General features: G+C 40.7%; 1 protein-coding gene across 1 annotated transcript; it reads right to left on the minus strand.

Annotated features, from left to right (window-relative positions):
* Nucleotides 1-1574: 1574 nt before the first annotated feature.
* LOC124594561 lies at nucleotides 1575-2879 on the minus strand. Its single transcript, XM_047132935.1, has one exon. It carries the CDS (start codon nucleotides 2877-2879, stop codon nucleotides 1575-1577), a length of 1305 nt encoding a protein of 434 aa, XP_046988891.1.
* Nucleotides 2880-14178: the final 11299 nt, after the last annotated feature.

The following is a 14178-nucleotide window of genomic DNA, read 5'->3' on the forward strand; positions in this document are numbered from 1 at the left end:
TAAAACGGCATATTTAAATGGTAAATTGGAGGAGGAGATATATGTCATTCCACCAAGGGAAGCCATAAAAACCAGGTCAGAAAGTAAAAAGATTTGACGTTTGAGAAAAAGTATTTATGGACTTAAACAAAGTGGACGCTGCTGGAATCGATATCTACATGAAACCCTGATAAATATGAATATGAAGCAATCCAAGGCAGATCCCAGCATTTACTATAAAGGGAGAAAAGAAGAAATAATAATAATGGCGATATGGGTGGACGATTTCTTTATCCTGACTGAAAGTGAAGGCCAAATGAGAATTTTCAAGAAACAGCTGCAAACCTAGTTTAAGGTGCATGATTTGGGAGAAGTTAAACGTTATTTAGGTATGCAAATTACTAAGGATGAAGAAAGACAAGAATTGAGCATAAGTCAATCATCATACACGGAAAAAATATTAAAGAAATTTGGCATGAGTGATTGCAAACCCATAAGTACTCGAATGGAAGTAGGAGTGAAGTTAAGTGTAAATGAAACTGATGTGGAATTTGACAAGAATGTTCCTTATTTAGAAGCAGTAGGGAGTCTGTTATATTTGTCTCAAACATCACGACCCGACATTGCTTTTGCCACCAATGCAGTGAGCAGATATTGCAGAGACCCAAAGGAAAAGCACTGGAAAGCTGTAAAGAGGATATTCCAATACCTAAGAGGAACCTCAAACTATGAGCTAAAATACCATAGAGATGGTAACGCAAAACTAGAGGGATATAGCGATGCGGACTGGGGGAGTGAATTGGGAGACAGATACTCCACCACTGGCTGCTGTTTTAAATTAATGGGGGGCGTCACATCATGGTCCTGTCAAAAGCAAAAAACTGTTGCATTGAGCACCGTAGAGGCCGAGTATATGGCACTATCCTACACCACACAGGAAGCATTATGGCTACGAACATTAATAAGTGAAATAGAACCCAATTTGATTGAGGTACCTACAACCATCTTCTGTGACAATAAGGGAGCCATAAACCTAGCTAAAAATGATGTTACTAGTGCTAGGACAAAGCATATTGATATACGGCACCATTTCATTCGGGACCACGTAGAACGACAGAACATTGCCGTGGACTATCTACGTACAGAAGACATGTTAGCTGACCTTCTGACCAAACCCTTGGAAAGGGAGAAGTTTGAGAAGATTGTGGGACTATTTGGTTTATCTTGTAGAAGCAACACACAAAATATAAGTTCAAGGAGGGGTGTTGGAATTGTGTGAACAATATATTTCGTGTGTGACGGAGCAAAGTGCACTGTGTAAAATAGACCTCTTTGACCTCTTTGGCGTTGCCTAACACTCTTTGTGTGTGTGGATTCTTGTGTTGTGATCGCTGTAATCTTGTTTTGTTCTTGAATGTGCAAATATAGTTATTAGTAAGATGTCTCTTTTCTCCTTAATACTTATTCAGCTGTGCAAACCCCAATACTAATGTAGCTTTCAAGCTTGACAGCTGGCGTTTTAAAACTTCCAGTTGCCCTGGAGAAGATATTGTGTCAATCACTTCAGAAAATTTTCTCTTCATGTTCTCCTTCTCCTAAGTTAAATCTGAAGATTCAATATTTCTTCTGCTGAGTTCGACCAATATACTTTCTTTTTCACTTACTACTGATTCCCCTTCTTCATAAATATGTAATATATCCTCGTCATCATTAACATCACGAAAATTACTGACGTTCACTGAAATGGATGACTGTCTTGTTTTGTATAGGCAGACAAAGTGAATATGTTTGCACATGTTCCATCTGATACTCGAATCTACGCACGAATCTATGCAGCCCTGACAGTCAATACAAATCAATTTACAGCTGCAGCCTTGCACATTTGGCTGTACAAAATAAGTGACACCCACATCAGAAGTAGATGATGGTACAAGCCAGCCTTTTCCTTCTTCAACTATGCGTTCCTGAACCACCTCAGAACTTAAGTCATGCTTTGAGCGAATATCCTTGAGTTTGCTTGTCAGTTTTCCCTTGGTAAGAATAATGAGCCTGTCATGTAATTTGTCCCTGACGAAGCTCATTAATGCATGAATGGATTTGTCAAGTCGTTTTACATGTTTACCACGCAAATATATGTATTTTATTGTTCGATGCATCCTTTCAATATGCATGTTTGTATTGATATCACTGTTGGCTCTGTAACAATATGTCCAGCACCTGGTGCTTTTAGCATAATGTTCTTGGAGGTAGAACCCAAACTCAGCTGTTACAGGATCTGAAACCACGCGCTCCAGAGCTAAAGGAAATACGTGCTCAAATGTTATGACGTCTCTTTCCTGCATTAAACTTCTCACTAGCTTATAAGTTTCAACTTGTCTTTCCTTTGATTTGATTTTAATACATATAGTTTTCCTCCATGCCCTGTCTGTATGCCACGAGCAATACAGTCTTCTCACAGGTTCTTCCATCTGTGAAAGCCAAGCATTGTAAAAAGACTCACCTAAATCTGACATGAACACTTGAGGACGTACTTTTTCTACTTTAGTCTTTATTTCACTAAAAAATAATGACAGCACATCTTGATCAGACCTGTTTGAGATTAGAAAAGCACAAGGAAAACCTTGTCTCATGTCGTCAAGCACAAGAAGTGTAATTAACTCGAAACGATAACCATTAGTTCCATGAGTTCCATCAATGCATATACAGTCACTGCCGTACTTCTTCAGAATTTCACATTGAGCATTGTTCATAATGATGAGGACAAAGTCTTCACTTCTCAGGAGAGGATGACTTTGGCTGCTTGTATCTTGTGGTTTGTAGAATAAAACACAGGGATTATCGCTAACATTGATTTCGTTTACCAACGCTTCTACGCTGATGCCATCGTCTTTATGTCCCATGACCTCGGAACGTAAATTATTACACTGCTCAATGATGTATAAATCTTTTTTTGTCAGTAGATGGATACGCTCTAGCATGGAATCAGATAAAGTGTCTCTTACTTTGTCGCCGGCCGAAGTGGCCGTGCGGTTAAAGGCGCTGCAGTCTGGAACCGCAAGACCGCTACGGTCGCAGGTTCGAATCCTGCCTCGGGCTTGGATGTTTGTGATGTCCTTAGGTTAGTTAGGTTTAACTAGTTCTAAGTTCTAGGGGACTGATGACCTCAGCAGTTGAGTCCCATAGTGCTCAGAGCCATTTGAACCATTTCTTACTTTGTCGAGTATCGCTTGCAATGGTACCTTGTTTGCGATGTTAACGGCTAACGTGTTTCTTTCTTCTTCTGTCAAATCTAAATGTCTAACACCATTTTGATGATCTACATGGGTAACCACGTATTTTACTTTGCAGCTACCATCTCCAGCTTCGGTTACTTCAATGCTGGAAGGACATACACCTCCTATTTTGTTAGTGCCTTGGATTTTCATGCGGCGAATACCTTTACTGTTAGATACATATTGTCCTGAACAATGGCATACTAAGGAATGCCGATTGACATTGTCCGAAGTACGATACGATCCACACTTTTTGACGTAAAGTGACAACGTTTTTCTCTCAGTCTGCTTCTTCCACTCACTGAATTCCTGGAAAGATGCAAATTCAGTCTCTTCAGATGCTATCGACACAGCATGTTTCATTGACAAGTGATCATAATTGTTTTTCTTCGAAAGAACTGAAATATCGCACAATGAGCATTTCACTTTCATAAAACTATTTTCCAATCCACGTTCCTTTCCTTCGTGGCACATTACATTGTGCTCATGGTTGAACTGTTTGCCACATGAACTACACAAATATTTATAAAACTTTTGCACTCTTAATTGTGGAGCGATATCATTTAACTTTCCTGGATGTACCTGTGATACATGTTTCCGCAAAGTCTTGTTATAGTTATAGCTTTTTCCACACTCTGGTTCAAATGGCTCTGAGCACTATGGGACTTAACATCTTAGGTCATCAGTCCCCTAGAACTTAGAACTACTTAAACCTAACTAACCTAAGGACATCACACACATCCATGCCCAAGGCAGGATTCGAACCTGCGACCGACCGTAGCAGTCCCGCAGTTCCGGACTACAGCGCCTAGAACCGCACGGCCACCGTGGCCGGCTTCCACACTCTGAACATGTGTATCTTTTTTCTGGATTCATCCAGTGCCGCAGTTGCTTGTTACCCTGTAGACACAAGTGACGATTGTGCTGTCGCTGTTAACCACAAACATTGATTCTCAATTGTTTGTTTACCAATATAGATGTCCGTCACAAACTTTAAACAATATTTGTAGTCACCTTTTCCAAAATAAATAAATATTCTCCTCAAAATTCAATATGACGTTAAATTCTAATAGCCAGTCTAGACCAATTAACGCATCCCTATTGATATTTTCTACTACTTATAGTGTCTGACGAAATGGGATATTCCCAATGTTGCAGTTCACCTGGGTCTCGTGTTTTACAGCTTTGCTTTTTGTTCCAGTAATGCCGACTTCGTACTTTCCCATTACTGGTAGTATCGGTAAGTGATATTTCGTTCGTAATGTGTTAAAGAAAACTCTAGAAATAAGTGACACTTCACTCCCGGAATCCATAAATATGTTATCTTCAAAATCCACTACTTTTCTTATTATTGTTGGTTGTGGATTAATGGTAGTTAAGCTCGGTTCTTCCAGTAACAACCATACTGTGGTTGGTATTTTATGCGTGAAATTAACATACTTATTATGGACTAGGCCTTCTAATGTATTCCTACGACCTGGGCCCCGGCCCTGGATCAAGATCGCACCACGTTTTCTTCATTATCGGTAATCACTGGTTGGTTACCGAATTGGGGTATTACGTTACCACTTTGTACTCTATTACTGCTTGCTACAAACGCTTGCGACGTCACTGGGCCTATATTCGAAGTTGGATGCTTCTTTTGGTAATTATCGTTACCATTACTCCTATTACATTGGTGTACTCTAGCAAAATTACCCTCATGTTTTCTAAAATTATTATTTCTATTACTTTTATAAGTCTGATTTTCATTTTGGTGTACGCTCTCGTTACGGTCCTTGTTCGAGGCATTGACTGCATCCACAAAAGACAACAGTTCTTCTTTGGTTTTCCACCCACCACACAATATATCTTTCCTGGCGTGAATGCGTAGACATCTTATTAGAATTCGGACGAACCCATCTTCCCCCATGGGCTTATCTAAGTACTTCGTCCGTGTTAAATGCCAGTCAAAATACTTCTCATTGTACCCCACGTACTGTTGTAGTACTTCGGGTCCCACAAATCAGATATTAATTTCTCTTGGGCACTAGCTGACCACCTTCCCCACTCAAGCTTCTCCTAAAAGGTTTCCCGCTGAAAATTCGAATTTGTTTGGATCTTCCCAGTTTTCCGGCAAGGCTTGGTTAAACGATTTCAGAAAACGAGTAGGATGTATTTCCCCCTCTGGTTTAAACTTTGGAAACTGTCTGGATAGTCCAGAATTTGCCCCCCACTGGAGGTCGGTCATTACCCCACTGGTTAACACCATGTTAGAAGATGTCACTTTCTTGTCTACCTTATCCTGGATAAGTTTGAATTCTTTCCATAAATTATTTATACATCTCTTAGTATCATTAAGTTCTGAACCTAAATTTGAAGAAACATTGTCGGAGGTTACCCTCTCAGCAACTTTTAGGTCGATTATTTCCTCTACCTGTTCCTCCAGATTACTTATATTTACTATGTCTGAAGTGGTTCAAAAATGGTTCAAATGGCTCTGAGCACTATGGGACTCAACTGCTGAGGTCATCAGTCCCCTAGAACTTAGAACTAGTTAAACCTAACTAACCTAAGGACATCACAAACATCCAAGCCCGAGGCAGGATTCGAACCTGCGACCGTAGCGGTCTTGCGGTTCCAGACTGCAGCGCCTTTAACCGCACGGCCACTTCGGCCGACGTCTGAAGTGGTTTAACATTCCGTTCCACGTCATCTACTCGAATGATCACGCCTGCAATTTGCGATTGGACCATAGGTATTAATTTATCCTGTTTGTCCAAACTCTCTTTTAAGGCGTGCAACCTATGCTTTACAGCATCGAATGTAACATTGCACACGCTTTGGAATGATCCTAACTTTTCGCCAAGTTCAGTTTCTACATTTTTACATTTATCTTCAATATCAAATTCTAGTTTTTTAGCTAAGTCCTGAAATTGGTTACTCTACGTCTGACCAAAGTCAGTGAACAGTTGGTTTACATGGATACTCAGGGAATTACTTAATTCATTCTTTAAACTAATTGCAAACTCTCCACTTTATCATTTAAGACATTTAACTTAGCATTTAAAACCTCACCCTGCGCTTCTAGTTTTTCACTTAAAGTAGCACTTAGTTCCTTTCTTATAGCAGCTGAATCCGCCTTCTGTTCATCTAATCTAGCATTTAGTTGAGTATTCACTGAGTCTAGTGCTTTAATTAAATTTGCTACCTCTGTCCAATCTGGCATTTCCTTCCTCAATGTCATGGCCATAGCTAGTTCTCATGTTCCCCCGGAGTTTTGAGTATTTTCCATATTCCCCTTACGTTTAGCTCTAGTGATCGTTAAAATAAATTCACCTATGAGTATAATAACTATAACAGTCTACTATTGAACCATGTCCTTAACTTCACACTCAAATAATTATTGTCTTTCGCTCACCCGGCGTAGAGTTTCAGGCCGCATCGGTGAGCTGGTGTGGAATCAGCGCCAGTGAATAGCACGGGCGCCGGCAGCGTCGAAGATTGATTTCAGTGTCGGTGCCGTTGAACAGATTTGTAGTCCGCACCGGTGAGCAGCAGCTGGCGCTATTTGGCGTCGGTTGCTGGTTACGGCCGGCCGAAGTGGCCGTGCGGTTAAAGGCGCTGCAGTCTGGAACCGCAAGACCGCTACGGTCGCAGGTTCGAATCCTGCCTCGGGCATGTATGTTTGTGATGTCCTTAGGTTAGTTAGGTTTAACTAGTTCTAAGTTCTAGGGGACTAATGACCTCAGCGGTTGAGTCCCATAGTGCTCAGAGCCATTTGAACCATTTTTTGCTGGTTACGGAGTCCATGCCCCAGCGTTGTTTGTGAGTGCTTCTTACACTCAACACTGGATCTTCGTGATCAAATATATCTCGTCCTAACTCTTATTAGTCTAAACTGTTGAGATTTTCCTTGCATCTTTTCTTGTATGGTATTTAATAATTTTCACCCCCTTTTTACCGTTTATCCAGAATCCAACTCTGTGAAACAATTTCCCTGCCTTGTTACTATTGGTTGCTGTGACAACTTATAATACCTTTTTATCTTGATTTCGTTTCAAAATTCCTCTTTTTTCAGGTCCTGATCACGTCGGTCACCATGTTCTGACGGTTTCGGTGACAAGAGAAGCGGTGCAACTGGATATCGATCTTCACACTTCTCTTACTACATTTGACTTAAATGGCTCTGAGCACTATGGGACTTAACTTCTGAGGTCATCAGTCCCCTAGAACTTAGAAATACTTAAACCTAACTAACATAAGGACATCACACACATCCACGCCCGAGGCAGGATTCGAACCTGCGACCGTAGTGGTCGTACGGTTCCAGACTGTATCGCCTAGAACCACTCGGCCACTCCAGCCGGCCAGTTGACTTACTTGAAACGTTTAGCCGATTCTCTTCTCTGGATATGCAGCTGCATCAATCTCCACAACTTCTTCTCCAAAGGAATAATGATGGTTAGAGGAACTACAAAATGCGCTCTCTCTCTCTGTCTCTCTCTCACTCACTCACTCACTAGAAATAACTCGGTACCCTCATACTTTCAGTTCAGTTTAGGTATATTTTCATTTCCACAAGTTTCATATAAGCACACAAACTCTTGCAAGTCCACTACGTCGATAACCATCAGATACTATTAACTATCCCCCCCCCCCCCATGAACCATGGACCCTGCCGTTGGTGGGGAGGCTTGCGTGTCTCAGCGATACGGATAGCCGTACCGTAGGTGCAACCACAACGGAGGGGTATCTGTTGAGAGGCCAGACAAACGTGTGGTTCCTGAAGAGGGGCAGCAGCCTTTTCAGTAGTTGCAGGGGCAACAGGCTGGATGATTGACTGATCTGGCCTTGTAACACTAACCAAAACGGCCTTGCTGTGCTGGTACTGCGAACGGCTGAAAGCAAGGCGAAACTACGGCCGTAATTTTTCCCGAGGGCATGCAGCTTTACTGTATTTTTAAATGATGATGGCGTCCTCTTGGGTAAAATATTCCGGAGGTAAAATAGTCCCCCATTCGGATCTCCGGGCGGGGACTACTCAAGAGGACGTCTTTATCAGGAGATAGAAAACTGGCGTTCTACGGATCGGAGCGTGGAATGACAGATCCCTTAATCGGGCAGGTAGGTTAGAAAATTTAAAAAGGAAAATGGATAGGTTAAAGTTAGATATAGTGGGAATTAGCGAAGATCGGTGGCGGGAGGAACAAGACTTTTGGTCAGGTGAATACAGGGTTATAAATACAAAATCAAATAGGCGTAATGCAGGAGTTGGTTTAACATAACACAAAAAATAGGAGTGCGGGTAAGCTACTACAAACAGCATAATGAACGCATTATTGTGGCCAAGATAGATACGAAGCCCACACCTACTGCAGTAGTACAAGTTTATATGCAAACTAGCTCTGCCGATGACGAAGAAATTGAAGAAATGTATGATGCAATAAAAGAAATTATTCTGATAGTGAAGGGAGACCAAAATTTAATAGTCATGGGCGACTGGAATTCGGTAGTAGGATAAGGGAGAGAAGGAAACGTAGTAGGTGACTATGGATTGGGGCTAAGAAATGAAAGAGGAAGTCGCCTGGTAGACTTTTGCACAGAGCACAACTTAATCATAGCTAACACTTGGTTCAAGAATCATAAAAGAAGGCTGTATACATGGAAGAAGCCTGGAGATACTGACAGATTTCAGATAGATTATATAATGGTAAGACAGAGATTCAGGAACCAGGTTTTAAATTGTAAGACATTTCCAGGGGCAGATGTGGACTCTGACCACAATCTATTGGTTATGACTTGTAGATTAAAACTGAAGAAACTGCAAAAATGTGGGAATTTCAGGAGATGGGACCTGGATAAACTGAAAGAACCAGACGTTGTACAGAGTGTCAGGGAGAGCATAAGGGAACAATTGACAGGAATCAGGGATAGAAATACAGTAGAAGATGAATGGGTAGCTTTGAGGGATGAAGTAGTGAAGGCAGCAGAGGATCAAGTACCTAAAAAGACGAGGGCTAGTAGAAATCCTTGGGTAACAGAAGAAATATTGAATTTAATTGATGAAAGGAGAAAATATAAAAATGCAGTAAACGAAGCAGGCAAAAAGGAATACAAACGTCTCAAAAATGAGATCGACAGGAAGTGCAAAATGGCTAAGCAGGGATGGCTAGAGGACAAATGTAAGGATGTAGAGGCTTATCTCACTAGGGGTAAAAAAGATACTGCCTACAGCAAAATTAAAGAGACCTTTGGAGATAAGAGAACCACTTGCATGAACATCAAGAGCTCAGAAGGAAACCCAGTTCTAAGCAAAGAAGGGAAAGCAGAAAGGTGGAAGGAGTATATAGAAGGTCTATACAAGGGCGATGTACTTGAGGACAATATTATGGAAATGGAAGAGGCTGTAGATGAAGATGAAATGGGAGATAAGTTACTGCGTGAAGAGTTTGACAGAGCACTGAAAGACCTGAGTCGAAACAAGGCCCCCGGAGTAGACAGCATTCCATTAGAACTACTGACGGCCTTGGGAGAGCCAGTCATGACAAAACTCTACCATCTGGTGAGCAAGATGTATGAGACAGGCGAAATACCCTCAGACTTCAAGAAGAATATAATAATTCCCATCCCAAAGAAAGCAGGTGTTGACAGATGTGAAAATTACCGAACTATCAGTTTAATAAGTCACAGCTGCAAAATACTAACGTGAATTCTTTACAGACGAATGGAAAAACTGATAGAAGCCGACTTTGGGGAAGATTAGTTTGGATTCCGTAAAAATATTGGAACACGTGAGGCAATACCGACCCTACAACTCGTCTTAGAAGCTAGATTAAGGATAAGCAAACCTACATTTCTAGCATTTGTAGACTTAGATAAAGCTTTTGACAATGTTGACTGGAATACTCTCTTTCAAATTCTGAAGGTGGCAGGGGTAAAATACAGGGAGCGAAAGGCTATTTACAATTTGTACGGAAACCAGATGGCAGTTATAAGAGTCGAGGGATATGAAAGGGAAGCAGTGGTTGGGATGGAAGTGAGACAGGGTTGTAGCGTCTCCCTGATGTTATTTAATCTGTATATTGAGCAAGCAGTGAAGGAAACAAAAGAAAAATTTATAGTAGGAATTAAAATCCATGGAGAAGAAATAAAAACTTTGAGGTTCGCCGAAGACATTGTAATTCTGTCAGAGACAGCAAAGGACTTGGAAGAGCAGTTGAACGGAATGGACAGTGTCTTGAAGGGAGGATATAAGATGAACATCAACAAAAGCAAATTGAGGATAATGGAATGTAGTCGAATTAAGTCGGGTGATGCTGTGGGAATTAGATTAGGAAATGAGACACTTAATGTAGTAAAGGAGTTTTAGCTATTTGGGGAGCAAAATAACTGATGGTCGAAGTAGAGAGGATATAGAGTGTAGACTGGCAATGACAAGAAAAGCCTTTCTGAAGAAGAGAAATTTGTTAACATCGAGTGTAGATTTAAGTGTCAGGAAGTCGTTTCTGAAAGTATTTGTATGGAGTGTAGCCATGTATGGAAGTGAAACATGGACGATACATAGTTTAGACAAGAAGAGAATAGAAGCTTTCGAAATGTGGTGCTACAGAATAATGCTGAAGATTAGATGGGTAGATCACATAACTAATGAGGTGGTATTGAATAGGATCGGGGAGAAGAGAAATTCGTGACACAACTTGACTGGAAGAGGGGATAAGTTGGTTGGAAATGTTCTGAGGCATCAAGGGATCACCAATTTAGTATTGGAGGGCAGCGAGGAGGGTAAAAATTGTAGAGGGCGACCAAGAGATGAATTCACTAAGCAGATTCAGAAGGATGTAGGTTGCAGTAGGTACTGGGAGATGAAGAAGCTTGTACAGGATAGAGTAGCATGGAGAGCTACATCAAATCAGTCTCAGGACTGAAGACCACAACAACAACTATTAACTATAAGTACAATGTGGTGGGTTTAATAACCACCAGAAATTCAAAAACAGGTCATGCTTCTTGCAATTCTAACACTGAGATTAAGTAAGAGTCTTTAGATGCATCATGTTTCAATTGTCTATTACAATTAGAGTTATGCGACCACCAAGGAATGATATGTAGTTGCTCCTTGCACCCTCCATACTGGTTCTACGGCGCGAGCGGCAAACACTTGTCGGCGTCGCCCGTCTGATGCAACTCCTGTCCTCCCATGAGCTACGTCCATCCTGCACACACAGAAATGTGTTGCGCAGTAAACAGGCTCTCTCTCTCACACTTATCTTTAAAACATCGCGTGTTCGAGGCGGCACAAGGTCGAGTGGTTCCAGAACTTACATGGAAATTCTCGAATCACTACAATCTGATTGCACTTCCCCAGTATTCTACAAATAAACCGATGTCTACAACCTGCTTTACCTATGACTGAGCCTATGTGATCATTTCATTTCATATACCTACAAAGAGTGACTTCCAGGCACTTGTATGAGCTGACCGATTCCAACAAGGACTCATGGATATTATACTCATATGTAGCTTTTTGATTTTGTGATAAATTATTATTTATAATTATGTCACACTTTAACATTTAGTTTGCCCTTATATGCTGTTATCTATTATATGATCGAAGTGTGTAGCTACATGTAGTAGTAAATATATCTGAGACTGAATAATTTTTACCCGGCTTACACGAAAAAAAGTCATAAAAGTGCCCCAATGTCACCCCCACACCTTACAGTATACTTTTACTCACAACTTTCCAATAATTAAAATTTTTTGACACCTTCCTTCGTGGCTGTGTGATAATGTTCCCTGTATCTCATGAGGGGAACCTCATAGCAATCGTATGTTACATTCCTGTTTTTGAAATTATCTCCCTTCACGTCTCACTATTACGGCGCTGGTGAATGCAGCTCAATGCCCTCTTATAGAAATGATCATTCATCTTATGCTCATATTCAACTTTCCATCAAAAAGAATTAAAGTATCACAAGTGCAAGACCCATGGTAAGAAATGGCAGCAAACACCGACAGTTGCACTCTTGGTGGCCTGGTAGTAAACTTAGAATAAGGGAAAATATGGCGCGAGAATACGTTATTGCTTTGTGATTGTACTGATTCATTGTAGGAATAAACTTGATGGAAGCATTGCACTATTTATTCTTCCGCGTTTGCTGGAACCTCATTGGATTTCGTTTCACGTGGAGCGGAAGCTCAGCTGCCTCGAGTACAGTCAGTTACAATAATAAAGAGTGCGTTTTATGCTGTGCGTTACGCGCACGTCGACCGCCAGTTAAAACTCCCGTTACCTAGGACGGCGCTTCCGCCCATAGAGGCGGAGCGGAAAGAAAGAGTGTGAGCGGGGGGGGGGGGGGGGGCAAAGTCCACGTTGTCGCACTTCGCACTGCTTTGTTATGGACAACAGTCAGGCTCGACTGCCTACAGTGCATTGTATTCTACATTCAAATGTATGAGGGGAGTAATAAATATTAAAACCAATTTCGATCAATCGTCATAAGAGAAATATTAATTCACGTCTTGGCGACGCTGCGTCCACTGCTCCACAGATTTACTCGGCGTGATGTCGCAAGGCGAAAACAGCTGACACAGCCCTGTGAAGATGTGAAGTACAATTTTTAGCAAAATGACAATTCTCTAACGACATGGTAATTGAAACTGGTTGCAATAATTACCATTTATTGCAATTTGATTTTCATTATAAATAAAAATTTAATACACAACAAAATTAACTTCAAGCAAAACACGAAATTAGTATATTTGTTTGACAACTGCTTCTACTCAATAGAATTTTAAAAAATGTGAAATATGTGTGTGTGTGTGTTTGATTATAGTTAAGTGTAATAACTGCATGTAAAAAAGAATTAGTGGTAGAAAAGACTAATGTAAAAGACTATTGTAAAAGTGGCCCTTAAGTTGCCATATTTTTCGCTGTTAATGGGCATTATGAGTGTAAAGAAACAAGCTTGATATTACACTGAGAGACTGCATTTGTAACATTGAACAAGTATCTGCTAATAACTCCAGGGTATACTGACTGGTAACATCGAAAACCCTCGATATCTCGACAAATAAAGATTACTGTCATTTTAGGGCCTTATCCAGTTCGTGCCATGAAAATAACAGAGATTTACCTGTGGATCTATCGGACTTATGAAGAATTTATCCAGCTGCATTCTCTCGAGTTATTAGAGCATACAACATGATGGGAGGAGCTTAACTCCTCATTGGGCAATATGTTGAACATTATAGTCTGCATAATTAAAAGGATACAAAGTATTAATGAAAATGGCTTGGAAGTTATCATTATTATGTATGCAACTGATACGTTGGCAGACACATTTTTTAAACCACGAGTCTTTGAAATGAAGAAATATTATTACTTTGTTCCAAAGTCTACATCATAATACATTGCCACTTCCATTTGAGTCTGTTTCCGAACAATCTGATTGTAAATTTACGATGATAAGTTCAAGGCTTATATACATCATCACTTCCCTGTCAAATTCTTCTTTCTGAAGTTTTTCAGCAAGTCACACACTGTGCCCACGCTACAAGTGGGAGATGTTGTCACATGCTTCATTATCTATTGCCTCAAGCACAAACGATTCACTATATGTTATATTGAATGGTTTTTTCCCCCACATAGCCTTAAAACCGTTTTCCCAAATTAATTCCATGGGGCTAGAGTGACAATGACACGTGGGTAAACGCAAAACTGTGTGATCCCATTCGCTTGCAAGGAAGTCAAGTTTGTACGTTCTGTCACGTGAATTGTATAAATTAACGAGATCGGCACGAGTCTGGTTTATCCAGTGCTTAATATTTTTATTTACAAGCTGGGGAAAAATATCAGCTTTTCTCGTGTTTGTACTTGGATGTTTTCCCTATAACAGTTGTAACTGGCAGTGACCGACTTCGAAGCAAAGTATGACAAGAATTG

Source organism: Schistocerca americana, chromosome 1, assembly GCF_021461395.2.
Source record: "Schistocerca americana isolate TAMUIC-IGC-003095 chromosome 1, iqSchAmer2.1, whole genome shotgun sequence".
Classification (NCBI taxonomy): domain Eukaryota; kingdom Metazoa; phylum Arthropoda; class Insecta; order Orthoptera; family Acrididae; genus Schistocerca; species Schistocerca americana.